At 54.6% G+C, this 21,271-nt stretch overlaps 1 protein-coding gene across 4 annotated transcripts in view; it reads right to left on the bottom strand.

Annotated features, from left to right (window-relative positions):
- LOC144717742 (TBC1 domain family member 14-like) overlaps nucleotides 1-21,271 on the bottom strand; it is a 51,127-nt gene that overhangs the window by 25,311 nt on the left and 4,545 nt on the right. For 2 of the 4 annotated variants that reach the window (XM_078593358.1, XM_078593359.1), the window contains exons 3-7: nucleotides 20,083-21,032; nucleotides 18,910-19,036; nucleotides 6,280-6,398; nucleotides 5,110-5,192; nucleotides 3,603-3,720 (exon numbers count right to left, since the gene is read on the bottom strand). In XM_078593358.1, coding sequence (XP_078449484.1) covers nucleotides 3,603-3,720; nucleotides 5,110-5,192; nucleotides 6,280-6,398; nucleotides 18,910-19,036; nucleotides 20,083-20,771 — 1,136 coding nt within the window. In that variant the 5' untranslated portion in view covers nucleotides 20,772-21,032. Of the gene's footprint in view, nucleotides 1-3,602; nucleotides 3,721-5,109; nucleotides 5,193-6,279; nucleotides 6,399-10,147; nucleotides 10,241-16,606; nucleotides 16,690-18,909; nucleotides 19,037-20,082; nucleotides 21,033-21,271 lie in introns of those variants that run through there. The other 2 variants (XM_078593360.1, XM_078593361.1) reach the window with 2 other exon arrangements.

The raw sequence follows: 21,271 nt of genomic DNA, 5'->3' as shown, positions 1-21,271 counted from the left end.
GTCTGCGGGTGATACGGGGAGGTACGAATTTTCTTCGTGCCCAGGAGCTCACAGACTTCTTTGAGCAATTTACCGGAAAATTTTTTGCCCTGGTCGGTCAGCAGCCGCTCCGGAGCACCTTTGTCCAGGACATAACCCTGAACAAAGGCCTCCACGATGGCTGCTGCCGACTGGTTGGCAAGGGGCCAGGCCATAGGCCAGCGTGTAAAATACTCCACACCAGTTAACAAATATCTATTGCCCCTGGGTGTGGCGGGGAATGGGCCCAAAATATCCAGCGCGACGAGTTCGTTAACTCTGGACACTTTGATTGACTGCAAGGGTGGGTTAGACACACGTGCTGGCGGTTTTCGTTGCGCGCACCGAGGGCATGACCCCAGTAAATCCCCGACATCCTTCGTCATGCCTGGCCAAAAATAATCGAGTTGGAGTAAGGCGAGGGTCTTTTGGGTCCCCAGGTGTAGGAGGCGCTCATGTGCGGCCCACACCGCCTTGCCCCGCAACCCCGAAGGGACCACCAGCCGATGTCGATGGGATTTTCCGTCCCAGTGCATCAGCAGACCATGCACCAATTCCCATGCGTCGGCATCACCCCTGCCCTGCCCAGCACAGCCGACGCGACGACGCAACCCGAGGAGAGAGGTATCCTCCATCTGGAGGCGCCCCCATTCATTGACGGGCATCCCCAACAGGGAATCTTTTCCCTGTTGTGCGATTGAATTTGGAACCAATGTTTCGTCGTGGCCGGCGGCCGCCAGGACCGGAACCGGTATGTCCCCTGCTGGCCTGCAACGTCCCGACCCCAGGAGGCATGCACATTCGGAGGTGGTTGGCATGCGCGACAGAGCGTCAGCATTTGTGTGGCGAACGCCCTTACGGTAGGTGGTTTCAAAATCAAAATCCTGGAGGATCTCCAACCATCGGTACAATTGTCCCGATGGCTGTTGAACTCGCAGGGCGTACTGCAGTGCCGCATGATCTGTGCGGACGGTGAAATGCCGACCGTACAGATATGGGCGATACTGTTGGATGAAATAGACAATTGCCAACAGTTCCTGACGGGAACTCCCGTATCGACCAGGATGCGCACCTCGACCCCGTCGATGTGCCCCACAACGGCCGACGACCCCGACGACGCGGCTACAACACGATGGGCCAACACGGACCACTGGCTGGGTTCAATCTGAGTACCCAGAGCGGTGCGTGTTGGTGTGATGGTGCGCGATATTGGCCCCCCAATCGGTGCGGTGTATGAGTGTGTGGCGGGTGTGTGCGTGGGCCAAACATGTGAGGTGCCGCGACTCGCCGGGTTATGATGATGGAGCTTGGGAAGAGGGCCGGCGTCCCGTCGAGGTGTCGTCCCGCGCTGCCGAGGAGAGCGGCACCCCGAGGCGACATGGCCCCGGATGCCGCAGTTGTAGCAGTGCGGGAGCGCTGGTGACGACGACGGATGATCGAGATGGCTCGAGCCGCCCCGGTCCGCCCGTACTCCCGCTCCCTGCCGCCGTTGATGGTCGATGGCGCAGATCTCCTCCGCCGGGAGGGTGGCTGCGGCCACGGTACGCCCGCTCGCCGCCTTGCTGGCCTTGCGTCGTTGCGCGAGCAGGTTTGCGTGGAGGAGTCGTGCTGCTTGGAGGGAGCACATCTCCGCGTCGTCCTGTGCGACGATGACGATCTCCAAGTCGTCCGCCAGCAGGAGTATCTTCTCTGTAACCATGGCGTCGACACCTTCGTTGTCCATCCGTGGAAAGGCCGCCTTTGCCAGTGCCAGGAGGCTTGTGCGGTACGCCAGAGGCGACTCCTTTGCCCCCCGCTGGCGATCGTAGAAGAGTTGGCGACAGTCTGACGGCGGACCGTAAACTGCAGCCAGCACCTGCATCGCCGTCTGCAGCGTAGAGCGCCTCTCCTTCGGTGCCGATGTTAAAGTGGCGAGGGCGTCGCTGTCGAGGAGTGCTGGCAGCGAGCGGAGAGCCTCGGCGTCCGTCCACTTCGCCATCTCCTGGTGAGCGAGGAAGCGCCGCTGGAAGCCGCCCCAGTCGCCTTCCTCGCCCACAAATTCTTTGAGTGGAGGCAGTCGCTGATGTAGCGCAGCGGCTGCCGCAGAAGGTCGCCCTTCCTCGTCCCCCTCACCCGGCTCTGCTTCGGCGCGCACGACCGATGGCATTGCTGGTCGCACCCGTGGTGACGTCCCGTCCGTTGGCGATGACGCGGCAGGTACTGTATGCCCGCCGTTGGACGCGATGCTCAGGCCGGCCACGCCCTCAACTGCAGCTGCGGTGATGGCGGGATTTTCAAATTGGTGTTCCGCCGAAATGGCGGGAAGGCGCTGTGGTCGTCGGCTTTCGTCGCCCCATGGCGGTCCAGCAGCCCCCAGCTGAGTGATGTGGTCCAGCATGCTGGCAGCGGCGTGCAGTAGCTCCATCAGCTTGGCGTGCGCCTGCCTCAGCCCCTCTGCCGACACCTCTCCACCCTCCTGTTGCTGCGGCGTAGCCGTATCTGGCCCCGACTGCTCCGTGCTCTCTTCACCCGTCCCGGGCTCTCCGACTGCAGCGGTGTCCTCCGCCCCCGGTATCCTGACCCGAGCTGACCGGCGCGTGTCCATGTTCATAGATTTTTACTTCTGACACCAGATGTAATACCGTTGAGGACTCTTGGACACCCGGGGTTGAGGCACACGTATTTATTCCGCAACAGTTGTCACAACCGCGGACATACAATACTGGAGGGGGTATCGGCCCCCTCACCCGGCTAGCTGGGAATACACTGCTAGCTATCTCTGACCTACCTCCTAGTCCTCCACTAACGGGCTAGGGGAGGCTGTCTGGCCCGACACTGGTAAGTCGGGCTACGGTACCCGGAGTCCCAGAGCACTAGCTCTGGTTCTCGGGACCACGCCGCTGGCTCGGTCCTGCGCGGCCCTGACAAGGGCGGCGTCCCAGGGGAGTCCAGGGCTCTAGCTAGACGATCTTCGGTCTTCACTGGTTTAGCTTTAACATTCTGCCCCGAGCCCTCTGACACATCCCCCTTTATACTCAACCCCCGCTGAGGGGTGGGACCCCGGGCTGCCTGGTGCGGACGTCGTTGAGAGCACCCCCCCCCCGTGCACTCACGTAGCCCCGCCCACTGTGTTTGTTTCCCATAAGCTGCCATGCATAACGGCTCTCTCTCTAACACCCCTACACATGCTGCATGCCGAATGAATTGGCGACCTGAATGAGGCTCCTCAATTACTTTATCCCCTGCCAAACCCAGAACCGGCTCATCCTTTGCCACTTCACTATCCCTCTCATTTCAAACACGTGGTCGACGCCCATACACCCTATATTAGGATTGAACCCACACAATATGCAGCGCTCCACTCTCACCTGAGTAATTATAATATTACACCTCTCGGCTTTATTGTACCACGTACCACATCGAAGGTGCCTAATTAACAAAAAATAAAGGTATCTGCCGACCTGGCTATCGCTGCGACCAAGGTCTATTTGTTCCCTCGGTACAGGGGCAGTGAGAGCAGCAGTGTCACGGTGAGCAGACCCATGTGATCGTTTCCGTTTCCTGTAACATCACAGCATGGCGGGATGGGTGTCATGGGAACTCACGTGCGGTCCCAGTGGGGCAAAATTTCCGTGTTCCACACGGCAACCGAGATGGAAATGTTCTCCTCCTGCTTGCACCTCTCCTTTAGCTGCTTCTTACGCCTCTGCATTTCTCGTACCTCTGCACACGACCGACAGCGAGCCCCGGAGAGCCACAGCAGGAGTCCATGCGGCTGCTTTTCCAAGGACGCACCACTGGAAAACTTCCCGTTGCTTCACACACACACACTCTACATTACCATGCAAGGAACAGAAACAATAAACACATTTGCACAAATTTACAGAGGAAAGCCTCAAGGAGTCTCAAAGACTCAAGCTTGTTTGGGATGAATGGGCAATTCCACGAGGAGTATATTTGTGGAGGTAAGTGGGGAGCCTGGAGGAAACCCAAGCTTTTGACTGTCTTGAGATGGAACTGCATGTCAAGATGCAGTCCATAAACAGTAATTTTGTAGAGTGAGATGAGATGGGAGAGGTAGGTGAGTGCGTGGCAGGGAGTAGAGTGAGATGAGAGGGGAGAGGTAGGAGATTGCGTGGAGGGGAGTAGAGTGAGATGAGAGGGGAGAGGTAGGAGAGTGTGTGGAGGGGAGTAGAATGAGATGAGAGGGGAGAGGTAGGAGAGTGTGTGGAGGGGAGTAGAGTGAGATGAGAGAGGAGAGGGAGGAGAGTGCGAGGAGGGGAGTAGAGTGAGATGAGAGGTAGGAGAGTGTGTGGAGGGGAGAAGAATGAGATGAGAGGGGAGAGGTAGGAGATTGCGTGGAGGGGAGTAGAGTGAGATGAGAGGGGAGAGTGCGAGGAGGGGAGTTGAGTGAGATGAGAGGGGAGAGGTAGCAGAGTGCTTGGAGGGGAGTAGAGTAAGATGAGAGGGGAGAGGTAGGAGAGTGTGTGGAGGGGAGTAAAATGAGATGAGAGGGGAGAGGTAGGAGAGGGGTGAGTCCATGGAGAACCTTGTAGACAGTGAGTAGTATTATCTTGAAATTCAGTCAATTAGGAATCGACTCCTACATCATAGCACCGGTTTGTCACAATTCATGAACCCAAACTCACTGGTGAATAGACTTGTCGAATAGAGTGTGTACTTTGCGTGGTGTACGGTAAGTTCTCACTTAACGCGTTTTCACACAACGCATTTTCGCTATCATCCAGTTCTTCTATTCGGAAACATTTTCCCATTAGAACGCGGTTTCTGAGTGGTCGACAACTGCTTTCTCGAGCTGCGCAGCTGAGTGGTGTAATACAGTAAGCGGAATGATACGGTGCGCGGCGTCATACCCTAATCTCAGTTATTTCTCCCACCATGTGATGACTACAGGCTGATTTACAGTGCATACGTGATCAGTACAGCGATTCCTCGCTAAACGCTTTTTCGTTTAACTCGGCACTTTTCTCAGAAATGCATCGACCGCATCAAATGAGGAATTACTGTATATATGAATGGAATAAAAATGTAACAAAAAATGTAAATGTTATACACAACCAAGAGGTTCACGAGTTCCAATGTACGCCCCACCTCTCTTCTTGGCCTGCAGCACCATCTCATCGTACAGCTGCTGGTGTCTCTCTGCCTCGTCCGGGGGCTTGGCGGGGAGGTGACTGAGGATAGACACGCATGTGGCGGCCCCCAACACAGCATCAAGGAACGCGACGCACAATCATGCCACATCGCATTCGGGAGCTGTAATCACGAGTCATGACCGCAGTTATCATCGTCGCTGACAACACTAATGACGGGAATGATTGGGGGAATACACCCATGATGGAAGTAAAACTAAACTTTTTACATAATTTTTTATTTTACCAGCAATACAGCTCTTTTTCAGAAGCAACCTGGCCACAAATGAGAGCTCAACCAAGTATGTATGTGTGTTGCATTTTTTTCGCACCGTACGTAGTCAACCATGCTAATCGGAGGTGTGAAGTGGCTTATCATGTGGAAATTTATAGCAGCCAAATACTCTAAATGCGTATTTTTAAATGTGGAGGGAAAAACCGGAGGACATGGAGAAAAATACACGCGACCACGTGGAGAGAGAGACATGCAAACTCCAAATAAATAGCAGGCATCAGAGTCAGGATCGTACGCACGACCTCCTGTATACCAGGCACGGTAGGTAACATCTCGCCACCATGGTGCCAAACTGCACTTGGCTACGAAGGGAAAGCCAACACAATCAGAAAATCATAGACAACAGTCTCAGAGATATCACACAAGCCAAGAGAGGTGTGCATGGGCACTTGGGCCCCATGCCGGCCGCTGCCAGAGACATGCAGATGCAAGGTCTGGTCTCTGCGACCCTTCGCCCCTCACGAGCTACCGAGCTGAGGATGGTGTCATGCAGGAATAATGAAAGAGACCAATCCAAACTAAAGCCCATGAGGACATTGGTGTTCTTAATTTGTAACCACACGCTTCTGACTCTGAGATCACATTTGCTACCTCGAGACTCAAACCAAAATCTAAATAGCTCTTGGCTCATGAACACTTCGGGATGGCCGCCAGGGATTTTAAACTTAATTCACACGCATCACAATGGCTCTAGAGTGCAGCCACTGCGACATCGTTAAGCATTCATGAAATATAAACGTTATTTTGTAAGCTTAACGACGAGCTGTGAACGTCATAGGCTGCGTCTCCCCGAGCGGTTCTGCTGGGACGCGGCGGCGGTAGCCGCGCACTCACGCGGGGCGGTTTTCCAGGATGAGCGCCGTCGTGGACAGGGGCTCGAACTCCAGGGGCCTCCTCACCACCGGTGGCCCTGACAGCACCGCTGACGAGCGTCGCGCACGATCCTCGTACTCCTGTAGGACGGTGCAGGCGGCGTGAGCTCCTCAACCACACCTCCCTCCTCGCTCACACGCCCTCTCACTCACTCGCTTCCTAGCTCCATCTCTTACTTACTCGCCCTCTCACTCACTCGCTCCTTCCCTGGCTCTATCCTTCGCTCACTCGATCCCTCCCTCGCGCGCGCACTCGCTCGCTCGCTCCCTAGCCCCATCCTTCGCTCACTCACCCTCTACCTCGTTCTCTTACTCTCTCTCTCTCTCACTTGCTTGTTCCCTCCTCCCTCGCTCCATTTCTCACCATGCAGTGAATGGCAAGAGCATGGTAGCAGTGGTGCTGTTTTGACTCCACAGGTTGTATCATGCAACTGACATAGTAGAGATTGTATGTTAACAAAATTATATCCTCTGTATTTGACACATCGCTGTATTTACTCCGTGTCACACAGTAGATATTGCAGTCATTAATCATTAGGAGCACGGTTTGGTAATCATATTGTTGGCAGTGGCTCCCAACCTGTGGTACAAGGACCACTGGTGCTCCGTAGCACCATGGGAAGTGGTCTGCAGAACTCTTGCGGACAATACTTCTTTCACTAAACACCAATTTACCACGACTGCACAGTGGTCCGCCAAACACGGTTTGAAGGGCCGACTGTGTCCATGGGAGCAGAACCGTTGGAAGCCACTGCTTTGTGCGATTGGCCTGCTTTACGTAATGGCTGTAGTATTGGCACAGTTGTTGCAGCTCTGCTCTGCTGTGTGTAAAGGTGTTGCCATTCTGTAAGTGTGCTGTGGTCTCTTTTGTACAGCCAATGCTTTCTTAAGCCACACTTGTATGTTGTCATTATAGTCGAACTCAACATTTTCATACTGTCCAGTCCACAAACGGGAGAAACAAACGGAGACACAGAGACTGACAATGCAGAAACTAAAAGCTCCCTAAATCTGTGGCACACTGCCGCGCCACGGCTAATCTTTCCGGCGCAGATTTCGGGGTAATCCGTGGTCGCCGCGGTTACAGGATCTATGAGCAGTTCCCCCACATCACCGAGGATTCATGGAGTTCGACTGTGATGGCAAATGTGGTGACTTTTCTTTCATATTCATCTCACAAGCTAACTAAACAAAACTAACATTGCTTGCCATTCGGAGTGAGCATGCAAATGTATAATTAATTCGGTCAATGTGTGACCGAACTCTCAAATAAGCCTTGGATGGAGCTCCATTACATTGGCAGCACTGCGAGCCAGGTAAAAGTCCATTGGGCTACACATATGTTTGCAAGACTTGATGAAAAATTGTAATAGGCAAAATATTACAATATTATACTTTTATTATTAAGCTCATTTACCTAGGAAAGCCTCACTGAGTTTCATTACTTTTTGTGGAGGGTCCTGCCAAGTTTTCACAGTAGGTAGCGATAAGTACTTTGTCTATTCAAATGGAGTCATTTTCGGGTAATTTTTCGAATTTAGCAAATTAGGACCACGATGATGGGATACAATGGCCGAGACTCGCGAATGACGGCAGGGTATCTTTAACGTATGCAGTTAAGCTGACAGAGCATTTTTGTGTTGTTAAACACCGCCGTATTAACCAGGGTGGCTGCTGGATTGGAACTGTCAACCTCTGCTACGAGCACCGAACGCGGTACCGCTGCGCCGTGTCACTGGCCAGCATGCACTTAAATCCGCTGGTGCGGCACTTTCAAAAGACCATGCTGCCGAAACGTCACACAGCAGGTACCCTGAAGGCTAAATAATTATTGGCTGCAGCTAAACGTCGTCTACTATCTGCGTGTAAATTACTGTTACGCCACGTAACACACTGAATAAATTCGCACCATGTCAGTGGGTTTAACGTGGGCATATCCAGCAAGGCCAAGCGTGCACTGGGAATGAGGATAATTCAGGTTCCTTAACTCGCCAGGTGAGCAGACGCAAAGGCTCTTTCCTCTTCATGCAAAACTTAACAACCTTGTGTGAGTTACCATTGTGTTTGCAGTGGAACTAAGCAAACCAAAACCACATGCAACTAAAAGGCGAGTATGAAACACATGCATTGAGCAAGAACACATACATAGTTTACACAAAACCACAACCACCAAGTGTTAGACGAATGTGAACCACGAAAAGCAATTGGTTGAGGCAACAGGGCCCGAGGTGCAAGGCTGCTCTGCCTCGAGGCACACTCTCCGAGAGAGCACGAGGGGTCGGCGTGATGGCAACAGGGGGCATGCTAAGAGGGCCGGGTAGGGGGGGGGGGCGTTTGACATGCCTTAAACCCACAACAAGTTAATATAGGAGACACTGAGTCCGACGGGCTCTGGGATTCAGGCCAGCTGGAGTCACCTAGGAAAGTGGGAAAGGAGAGAACACACACAAGAGATGTACACATGCGCAGAGGAGTCATACAAAGACTTCATACTCGGTTCACTGGAAGTTTGTACAGAACACGGTCTTTTATAGAACCCGAAATGAGTTGCTCTTTTGTTTTAAGATCGAAAACCATAGCTGCAGAACTGGAAAAATACTCTGCACAGCAATGCCCACGTGAATATAACCGCCCTGCCCCGGTGAAACCAGGGAAAGACGTGGCCGACTACGGGAACATGGACTAAGCTCCTCGTCCTCGCGATCAGGTGATTTTCCAGAAATGCCTGATAATTTCTACATTTCTCATCTCTCCGAGACGATAAACTAGATACTTTTCTCGGAAACTTTGAGCACAGATGCCGATCATGGTTGTTTCTGCATCTGTCCAAGTCATTTGCACTCTGCTTTACCTTCTCTCCTGTTTGGTCTCAGCTGTGTGTTGTGAGGCCCGAATTGACACAGGTCACCACAGCAGGAGAGACTTGGGGTCTCACTTGGCTTTTCAGCTCGTGAAAGAAAGTCTATAGATTAAGCAACGCGTTGCCCTACACGTCCTGACACTGCAGCACACTGCGGCTAATTTCACAGAGCTCAAGCGATGAGGATGGAATTATCAGTTGATAACGCTTTCTTCAAATGCCATGAGTCTTGTATGCACCTATTTTGAACTTATTTCACACCGTACATAGCCAACGGTGCGAATCGGAGGTACGGAGGAAGGGCAAATAAGCACGAATAGAAGTTCGAAATAAAATTCGGACGAATGACCATGGTGCTTGTGCCAGGCTAGGTGTACTGCATACTAGCACTGGACTAACCACACACACACACAGACACTTTACACACCAAACTGTCCTCGCAAACATCCCCCGTGTAGCCTTGACACACTGTTGGGGCAAGCGCTGTTCTCAGCACCACGCCCGGCCGCCTTTGTCACCCCAGTGGCCATGTTTACACACCGCACCAGTAACTCATTTGATGCCGAGTCCACCTAGGGGAGGCCCAGGACAGGTTCACATAATCGTCACCGGTGTTGGCCGTGAGCGGGAATCGAACTCGGGGCGGCGGGTTCGTAGCGCAGCGCCACGAACCGCCGCGCCGAGGACTGGGAGTGGAACTTCTTTCGCACCGTACGAATATAATCGTGCCAATCGGACTGTATTGACGGCACGCTGTACACAACGCGCACTGTACACGTGATTACCTACATACCGCACTGTACACACACCGCACTGTACATGTGTCGCACTGTACACCAGCCGCGCTGTACACCAGTCACACTGTACACGTGCCCACTGTACACCAGTCACACTGTACCACAGTCGCACTGTACACACACCGCACTGTACACACACCGCACTGTACACGTGCGGGGGAGACGCCGCTCACCGTGGGCCGAGGCGGCGCGGGGCTCCGCGCGGAGTCTGCCCGTGCCGGCCATGGCTCAGGGGCCGCGCCGCGAGGTCGCCGCCATCCGCCGGCTCCCCCCTAGTCTCTCTCTCACTCACTCAGAGGAGCCTCTCACTCCCAGCCTCCTCTCACTCAGAGCCCGCGGCAGCAGCTGCAGCCTCACGGCGCCGCCACTTGCCTCGAATGGCGCGAACAGCGCAGCCACCACCACCACCGCTCCCCCTCACCACCACTCCTCCTCACCACCACTCACCCTCACCACCAACACCACCACTCACCACTCCCTCTCACCACCACTCACCACTCCCCCTCACCAACACCACCACTCACCCTCACCACCAACACCACCACCACTCCCCCTCACCACCAACACCACTCCCCCTCACCACCACTCACCACTCCCCCTCACCACCACTCCTCCTCACCACCACTCACCCTCACCACCAACACCACCACCACTCCCCCTCACCAACACCACCACTCACCCTCACCACCAACACCACCACCACCACCACTCCCCCTCACCACCACTCACCACTCCCCCTCACCACCAACACCACTCCCCCTCACCACCACTCACCACTCCCCCTCACCACCACTCCTCCTCACCACCACTCACCCTCACCACCAACACCACCACTCACCACTCCCCCTCACCACCACTCACCACTCCCCCTCATCACCACTCACCACTCCCCCTCACCACCAACACCACCACTCCCCCTCACCACCAACACCACCACTCCCCCTCACCACCACTCACCACTCCCCCTCACCACCACTCACCACTCCCCCTCACCACCACTCCCCCTCACCAACACCACCACTCACCCTCACCACCAACACCACCACCACCACCACCACTCCCCCTCACCAACACCACCACTCACCCTCACCACCAACACCAACACCACCACTCCCCCTCACCACCACCAACACCACCACTCCCCCTCACCACCACTCACCACTCCCCCTCACCACCACTCACCACTCCCCCTCACCACCACTCCCCCTCACCAACACCACCACTCACCCTCACCACCAACACCACCACCACTCCCCCTCACCAACACCACCACTCCCCCTCACCACCAACACCACCACTCACCCTCACCACCACTCACCACTCCCCCTCACCACCAACACCACCACTCCCCCTCACCACCAACACCACCACTCCCCCTCACCACCAACACCACCACTCACCACTCCCCCTCACCACCAACACCACCACTCCCCCTCACCACCAACACCACCACTCCCCCTCACCACCACTCACCTTCACCACCAACACCACCACTCACCACTCCCCCTCACCACCACTCCCCCTCACCACCAACACCACCACTCACCACTCCCCCTCACCACCAACACCACCACTCCCCCTCACCACCAACACCACCACTCCCCCTCACCACCACTCACCCTCACCACCAACACCACCACTCACCACTCCCCCTCACCACCACTCCCCCTCACCACCACTCCCCCTCACCACCAACACCACCACTCACCACTCCCCCTCACCATCAACACCACCACTCCCCCTCACCACCAACACCACCACTCCCCCTCACCACCACTCCCCCTCACCACCAACACCACCACTCACCACTCCCCCTCACCACCAACACCACCACTCACCACTCCCCCTCACCACCACTCCCCCCTCACCACCACTCACCACTCCCCCTCACCACCAACACCACCACTCCCCCTCACCACCAACACCACCACTCCCCCTCACCACCACTCACCACTCCCCCTCACCACCACTCCTCCTCACCACCACTCACCCTCACCACCAACACCACCACTCACCACTCCCCCTCACCACCACTCACCACTCCCCCTCACCACCACTCACCACTCCCCCTCACCAACACCACCACTCACCCTCACCACCAACACCACCACCACCACTCCCCCTCACCAACACCACCACTCCCCCTCACCACCAACACCACCACTCCCCCTCACCACCACTCCCCCTCACCAACACCACCACTCACCCTCACCACCAACACCACCACCACCACCACTCCCCCTCACCAACACCACCACTCCCCCTCACCACCACCACTCACCACTCCCCCTCACCACCACTCCCCCTCACCACCACTCACCACTCCCCCTCACCACCAACACCACCACTCCCCCTCACCACCAACACCACCACTCACCACTCCCCCTCACCACCAACACCACCAACACCACCACTCCCCCTCACCACCACTCACCCTCACCACCAACACCACCACCACTCCCCCTCACCACCACTCACCCTCACCACCAACACCACCACTCACCACTCCCCCTCACCACCACTCACCACTCCCCCTCACCACCACTCACCACTCACCACTCCCCCTCACCACCACTCCCCCTCACCAACACCACCACTCGCCCTCACCACCAACCCCACCACCACTCCCCCTCACCAACACCACCACTCCCCCTCACCACCAACACCACCACTCCCCCTCACCACCACTCACCACTCACCACTCCCCCTCACCACCACTCCCCCTCACCAACACCACCACTCGCCCTCACCACCAACCCCACCACCACTCCCCCTCACCAACACCACCACTCCCCCTCACCACCAACACCACCACTCACCCTCACCACCACTCACTACTCCCCACCACTCCCCCTCACCACCACTCACCCTCACCACCAACACCACCACTCACCACTCCCCCTCACCACCACTCCCCCTCACCACCAACACCACCACTCACCCTCACCACCAACACCACCACTCCCCCTCACCACCAACACCACCACTCCCCCTCACCACCACTCACCCTCACCACCAACACCACCACTCCCCCTCACCACCACTCCCCCTCACCACCACTCCCCCTCACCACCAACACCACCACTCACCACTCCCCCTCACCATCAACACCACCACTCCCCCTCACCACCAACACCACCACTCCCCCTCACCACCACTCACCACTCCCCCTCACCACCAACACCACCACTCACCACTCCCCCTCACCACCAACACCACCACTCACCACTCCCCCTCACCACCACTCCCCCTCACCACCACTCCCCCTCACCACCACTCACCACTCCCCCTCACCACCAACACCACCACTCCCCCTCACCACCAACACCACCACTCCCCCTCACCACCACTCACCACTCCCCCTCACCACCACTCACCACTCCCCCTCACCACCACCACTCACCACCACCGCTCCTCTTCCCCACCACCGCTAACCCTCACCACTACCGCTCACCACAACTCACCCTCACCACTACCGCTCACCACAACTCCCCCTCACCACTACCGCTCACCACAACTCCCCCTCACCACTACCGCTCACCACAACTCCCCCTCACCACTACCGCTCACCACAAATCCCCCTCACCACTACCGCTCACCACAACTCACCCTCACCACTACCGCTCACCACAACTCACCCTCACCACTACCGCTCACCACAACTCACCCTCACCACTACCGCTCACCACAACTCCCCCTCACCACTACCGCTCACCACAACTCACCCTCACCACTACCGCTCACCACAACTCACCCTCACCACTACCGCTCACTGCACACTTCATTTTCCCCTAGTCACACTCCTCGCCCTCAAACCACGTCATTCTCAACTTTGTGATCCATTCGCTAGGGAATTGTTGCGCGCTACTGTCATGACGTAAACACGCGCCGAAGGTTCTCTGCGTTGTTGTTGTTATCACGAGGTTATAGGCCGGCCGATTGCTGTAATGTCTTAAACACGAAATCAAATGAAACACGAGCGAGAGAGACGAGGCTTATGGCTGCTGCTGCCGTGGTGGTGGTGGCCCAGGCTGAATGTGAAGAGATCAAAGCAGGCGTCATGACGCGATTTGCAAGGAGCAGTGGTTGTGTGTGTGTGAATGTAACTCCCAACACGCTGACTGCCTAGCTGTGCTAACGCGTCAGTCTTAACGCGTGCAGGTATGTTGAACTTCTTTCGCACGGCACGTAGCCAAACGTGCTACTCGGAGGTGCGAACATTTGCTACAAACGGACAATCGGTAATATGAAAAATAACATGGACACTTAAAACATTGGGATGAATATCAGCTGCAAGGACTTCCTTCTTGCCACGGTGGAGACTGGGCGGGCGAGTTAACAGGCGATTGGTGCCAGACTCGAATGCGATGGATCAGCGAGGACAACCAGCTGATGCTGTCTGTAGGAGCGACACAGAGGCACCGGGGCAACCAGCTGATGATGTCTGTAAGAGTGTCACAGAGGCCCCGGGGCAACCAGCTGATGATGTCTGTAGGGTGTGTCACAGAGGCCCCGGGGCAACCAGCTGATGCTGTCTGTAGGAGCATCACAGAGGCCCCGGGGCAACCAGCTGATGCTGTCTGTAGGAACATCACAGAGGCCCCGGGGCAACCAGCTGATGATGTCTGTAGGGTGTGTCACAGAGGCCCCGGGGCAACCAGCTGATGCTGTCTGTAGGAGCATCAGAGGCCCCGGAGCAACCAGCTGATGATGTCTGTAGGGTGTGTGTCACAGAGGCCCCGGGACAACCAGCTGATGATGTCTCTAGGGTGTGTGTCACAGAGGCCCCGGGTCAACCAGCTGATGTCTGTAGAGGCCTCACAGAGGCCCCGGGGCAACCAGCTGATGTCTGTAGGAGCCTCACAGAGGCCCCGGGGCAACCAGCTGATGCTGTCTGTAGGAGCCTCACAGAGGCCCCGGGGCAACCAGCTGATGATGTCTGTAGGAGCCTCACAGAGGCCCCGGGGCAACCAGCTGATGCTGTCTGTAGGAGCCTCACAGAGAACCTCAGGCAAATCCACGTCGAGGGCGGTAACGCGTTCACCACCGCTCCTTGCAAAGGTTCGCGGTTTGAACACCGTGGCCAGGGCTGGTTATTACTGTGGGTCTGTATTACTCAGAGCTGTATGCTTTGCCCGTATTCTTGCACAGGGAAATTTAGTTTTCAGCTCCATACGGCGTACAGCCGTTTCAATATGGACAAACATTTGTTTTGTCTATTTGTGTTTCTCCCTTGTGATGGGACTTTGTAGGATGAACGTTGAGATGTATAAGGGCACGGGGTGACCAATAAGGTTTGAATTGGTCTGTAATAGGGTAGTCATTGATCAGGGGTTGACTGGTATGATTACTGCGGGTGTATTGATCATCAAAGTACCGTGAATTGTGTTGACATGAGATGTGATTTAAAACGCTCTAACACAATCACGCCCGTACCCGTATAAAGGGCAGCGCTATAGAAAAATAAATAAATGATGTTTCATGGCACCTGTAAGTGAGGGCAACCTCATGTTTGAAGTAGCATAAATAGCTCATTATAAGTATTAAAAAAATATTATAATTCAGTCCATCGGACAATGGGTCATCACAACTCGACTGGAGATTAAAGACCGTTCATATTCCAGTCACAAACCCATTCGTATTGATGTAACCTTCTGACCCACCCCCTACTGGACATCTGTGAAAAAAAGAGCTTCAAAAACTCATTGGCTTCCTCCAGGATAAATAAATATTCTGATTCAGTTATACAATGATGTAGGACAATAGACAAGACATGGGCACGCCCAGGCTTTGAATGCGAAGCATCCCCCGAGTGCTGGAAGGCCAATGAGCTTACTCGCATGAGACCATCAGCAGGCCAATGCGTACATCTCCTTCATGGATGGAAAAATAAAGACAATCCACAGCACGGCAGTGCGATTGTCACCCTGCAACCCAAACTGTGGACCGTACATTAAACCCATAGACAGAGCCCCAGAGATCCATTAAAGACAAGCCACAGTAGAGCGAGTGATTGTGGCCATGCAACTAAAACTGTGGACCATATAGTAAACTACTGTCGTCTGCGCTCCTGCAACTAAGGAATCGCAAAACTCTTGAAGCCGTCTCGCGGCTAGCAGACCTCGACATTGGTCCTCAAAATATTGCCATTATACGCAGGTCACATAATACAAAATAATTTGCATAAGTTAAAGAAATTAATACATTTATAATACGCACTTGTCTAATTAAATTCAGAGGCGTAGGAAACCACAAAAAAGCAAGGGAGGAATTGCCCTACCTCTGTGGTCCTATATTGGAACGTTTGGTCAACTCCATCAATGAGTGTCCATACATAGGGGAGGAAACCGGAACACCGGGAGAAGACCCACGCTTGCGAAGGGGGTAACTCAATCCCCTGCACTTGTACACATGGAATACAGATGGAAATTAACCCACTTGCTCTACTGCCATCATACCCTGGCACGCCGAAAGGTGGCGACCTCACCGTCCAGTGGGTTTGGGAGTTTTACGAATGTTATCCACCAACCCTCGATGCCTCCACAGTGCTGCATTACTGGCCAGGTGCAAAAGCATAGCTACAACACTGCACATGATGTTATATTTGAACGTAGCTGCAGCTAACCACTTACCCAATGGAGTGATGCACTAATCATCAGTCTGTGAGTTTCCACACTGCACGTATGCGGTGAAGGTGTCACCTGTGGTCATCACCCTGTATAGGAAATGCATTTTAAGTTTTCCGTGCCATAATGACTCCACAGAGCGGAGGAGAGAGGTTAGAAGCCAGGCACCTGTGTGTGTATGCGTGTCCCTGTTGCTGGATTTGCAGCTGTGCAAACATTGACAATGCAGACCCCAACCCACAAGTACACGGAGCAATCACACACACACGCATAGATTACTTACCACACACGGAGTACTCACCACGCACAGAGCACTTGCTAGAGCATTCACCACACACAGGGCACTCACCCACACAGCACTCACCCACACAGAACTCGCCACACAGAGCACTCACCACACAGTGGTGATTGAGTTAATTGAGTGAAGTGCGAGTGAGAGACATACGTGAGTTCTATATGTGCAGTGAGTGAATGGGTGACGGTGTGGGTGACGTGTGGGTGAGTGACAGTGTTGGTGACCTGTGGGTGAGTGACAGTGTCGGTGGCATGTGGGTGAGTGACGGTGTGGGTGAGTGACGGCGTGGGTGACGTGTGGGTGACGTGTGGGTGAGTGACGGAGTGGGTGACGTGTGGGTGGGTGACGTGTGGGTGGGTGATGTGTAGGTGACGTGTGGGTGAGTGGCGGTGTGGGTGACGTGTGGGTGAGTGACGGCATGGGTGATGTGTGGGTGGGTGAAGGTGTGGGTTAGTGAAGGTGTGGTGAGTGAAGGTGTGGGTGAGTGAAGGTGTGGGTGAGTGAAGGTGTGGGTTGTGTGGGTGAGTGAAGGTGTGGGTGACGTGTGGGTGAGTGACGTGTGAGTGATGGTGTGGGTGATGTGTGGGTGAGTGACGGCGTGGGTGACGTGTGGGTGAGTGACGGCGTGGGTGATGTGTGGGTGGGTGAAGGTGTGGGTTAGTGAAGGTGTGGTGAGTGAAGGTGTGGGTGAGTGAAGGTGTGGGTGAGTGAAGGTGTGGGTTGTGTGGGTGAGTGAAGGTGTGGGTGATGTGTGGGTGAGTGACGTGTGAGTGATGGTGTGGGTGATGTGTGGGTGAGTGACGGCGTGGGTGACGTGTGGGTGAGTTACGGCGTGGGTGAGTGAAGGTGTGGGTAATGGCGCGAGTGAGTGACGTGACCTCACTGAGTGCCTGCGAGTCTATCGCCCCGGCAAGCCAGTTCACACATTTAAACCCAACTAAGGCGGCGCTTTCCCCACACACGCAGCCGTCCGTGTTGCCCGTTAGCAGTTGTAGCCCATCCCCCTGAGCGCGAGCCGCAGGGACGGGCTGCCTAGAGGCAGTGGTGCCAACAAATACTGCCCCCGTAGGCAGAGGCTGGCATGATCACGAGTTCTACAGTGAATTGCACGTGCGCGTGCACGCAGGAGGGATATGTTCCAATAATATTATTGGTGTTCATCCAAAAAATTTGGCAAAGGTATGGAGGTTTTTGAAAATGAAAAAACTATTTTGTTGTGGATCAATTTGAACACGTGACGTCACATCAAGTTGTGCGCGCCCTGCTGCTGCTGCTGCTATGTGAGAGCCTTCCCCAAACGTGCTGTAGCCACATTCTTGTTTGACAAAGCCGGCTCTACATGCACAGGCCTTTGCTTTTCAAGGCAGGAAGCACTGCCGGGCGAGCGTACGAGCACATCAACCCTACCAAGGGGTGGACTGCTGACCATGCCGCATGTCGGAATCACCCGGTTCCACAACGCCCTCCCCTGTGCCAGGGGGGAAAGTCCATCAGGTAGAAGAGATGAAGACCTGATGATAAACTAATACAGGAGTCGGCAACCAAAAATAAGAAGAGCCATTTTTTTCGAATTTCAAGAGCTAAAATGCACGTGAATGAGACGGTGGTCTTTAATAAATAACGTCAGGAATCAGTCCTTAAAGAGCCGCATGCAGCGGGGTTTGTTAATGCATTTTAATGACATTATGTAACTCAGCAGCGTTTCCCTATGGGGTATTCCAGGCGTAACAAAGGTTTGCACAGAAGGGCATGAGAACCCACTTGCTGTGCTCCTAGCCTCCGTCCAACCCACCGCGTGGAGGGCTACTTAAATCCTGCGAAACGCCAACACTGAAACGCCAACCCTTAAACGCCAACGCTTAAACGCCAACCCTTAAACGCCAACCCTTATATATAAACCCTTAAACACACCCCTTAAACATAAAATCTTAAACGACAACTCTTAAACGGCCGGCCACTTCTGTCCCAGGCCGTGCGCTTGTAGCCTCTACACGTGCATGCACGCTCGCCGTACCTTTTGGATGGCTCGAGAGTCGCGGTTGGAGCCACTGCGCACCGGGACCCTGCCGAACAGCCTCCACCCCGGCACGCTCGGGCCCGCTCCAACCGAGGAGCTCGGCACCTTGGCCCCAAACAAGCTCCTGTGGGAACAGAGATTCGCACCATGCTCAGTTTGCGTCGCCACTTCATGCAAGACACAACCGGAAATAACAACATAGAAACAACGAATTTAATATTACACAACGCCCATCCAAATCCACGTAGGACGTGCCCGGTGCTGGTCTCACTGGAGCCTGTGGCCGCCTCCCAGTCACTGTTGCTGTTTTGTGAACTCCTCCGCCGAACGCCACACTTCACAGTACAAGCGCCAGTGGGTCCCGGCGTCCACAGTGCAGCGCGATGCAGCCGCGGCTTCGCACTGTGCAGACCAGGGCTAGGCCAGGCCTCAGTGATTGAGTTAATGTAATGTGATTTTTGTTTATCTACAGATGACTCTGAAATGTCAACCCCTGTCCTCGTCGTAGGAGATGGGCAATTGGTCGGTCGTTCTGAGAGTGGTAGCTGAATGGCTCTCAGTTCTGGGTGTGGAGGCCCTGGTGCAGCACTGACCATGTCTGAAGGCAGAGGAGCCTCTCACAAGCCATAGTTTTAATATAACAGATTGTGATTATTATTATTATTGTTCATTTTACAGACGAAACGCATCAATAGTGCCTAAACGATAACGTTTCAACCAGTGCACATTACCTGCCATGACACTGGGATCGGAAACATGGCTATGACAGAGACCATGGAACAAAATATGAAGCGTGTTAGTCCTGTGCAGTATCTTGAGATGCTTGGGTATCTTTATACGTGACATCAATTAAAAGTATCATAATCAACATCCTCGACTTAAGAGCCTGGTTTATGTTGGGTGATTATCCCGGATTGACACCCAGAGTCTGGGCCCAAGAATTGCCACCCAGCAGAATCCAGGCACCTTGGCATTTGTTAAAATTCCATACAGAATATTTTTATATCTATGATCACTGAGCTGCAACAGAATGAAAAGCTGTTTTAGAAGGTGTGTGAATGAAATGGTTTCTCTGAATTCTTTGTGCGCTATGAAGATGCCAATGGCTGAAACGTCGCCTTTTCCTTTGAAGGCAGCGCTTCCGATGAATGCGTTATATTGAACACCCACCGGGAGAAGAATCCGCTGAGGCCCTGCAGGCTGCCCTGGGGTGTGTGCGTCGGCTCGGCACCGGGAGGCCGCGGCTCGGCCTTCTGCCCAGGAGCCCACTCGCAGCTGTTGCGCGCGTGTAGGTTCACGTCCATGAACATCGACTCGTCCGTGTGCAGTGGCACGATGGCGCTCGAGGCGCTGTCCAGGTGCATCCCAGAAAAGTCCGAGAGGCTCACGCTGCCCGACAGCTCGGTGCTGGTGCTAGACAGGCTCAGGCCATCCGTCCTGCCGTGCCAGCCCTGCAACCCGTCCGGGACGTCGCCCAGGTCGCCGTTGCAGCCGGGGCGCGGCGCGGGCAAGGGGCGCCGCACGCCGTGACCAGCCTCGTACCGCGCGGAGCCGAACGACGGCGCCGGCGGCAGGCTGCGAGAGCTCTTGCTGACCGCGCAGGCGCCGCTTGCGTCGGACCGGCCCAAGCAAAGGGAACTTGTTTTGCCCCTCGACCTGGGGTGAGCGGCATCCGGGTCACCGACTTGCAGCACCGGGACAGAGATTCCATCGTTCGTCTTCTCTGTCTTCTCGGCAGCATCACAAGGACTCTCGGAGACCACCGGACCCTTGAGCTCCATCGTTCTCAACGTCTGTACAGAACTGGGGCCGTTCGCTGCAGGAGCTGCCTCGTGGTTCCCATCGGCCTTTAAATTCATGCCAGCAGCGCACTCGGAACTCAAGAGAGCATGCAGTCTTCAAATGAAATCAGTTGGACGGGCAAGTAAAAAGATGCTGTGTTCATAGAACCACTTTTTCCGAGGATTAATGTGTTGTGAACACAGTGGTTATACAATGCCCTTGAATCGCAATTCCATACTTTCATTTCTGTGTAAGAACAACAGTTGTTTCTGCATAAAACAAGGTGAGTGTCGTTTATGAAGCTCTCTTCAAATGTTCCGTCACTGCCATCATGTATCCTGAAACAATAATCGCACATTCAAATGTTAGAAACAGTGACGAAATCGCCGACTAAATGCGTTTTCAATATGGCGAGAGCACAAGTTCCATCGGTATTGAACACAGACGGGGCAGCACGGTGGCAGCGCAGTGGCAATACTGGTGCCTCACAACAAGAGGGCCCTGGGTTCGAGTCCAAACTCAGGCACCTTCCTGTGTGGAGTTGTATGTTCTCTCCAACTGCTCTGCATGGGATACC

The sequence above is a fragment of the Lampetra planeri genome, chromosome 4 (genome assembly GCF_965212315.1).
Source record: "Lampetra planeri chromosome 4, kcLamPlan1.2.h2, whole genome shotgun sequence".
NCBI classification, from domain to species: Eukaryota; Metazoa; Chordata; class Hyperoartia; order Petromyzontiformes; family Petromyzontidae; genus Lampetra; species Lampetra planeri.
Note: the sequence above shows the minus strand (reverse complement) of the source record. Positions and strands in the feature narration are given on the sequence as shown.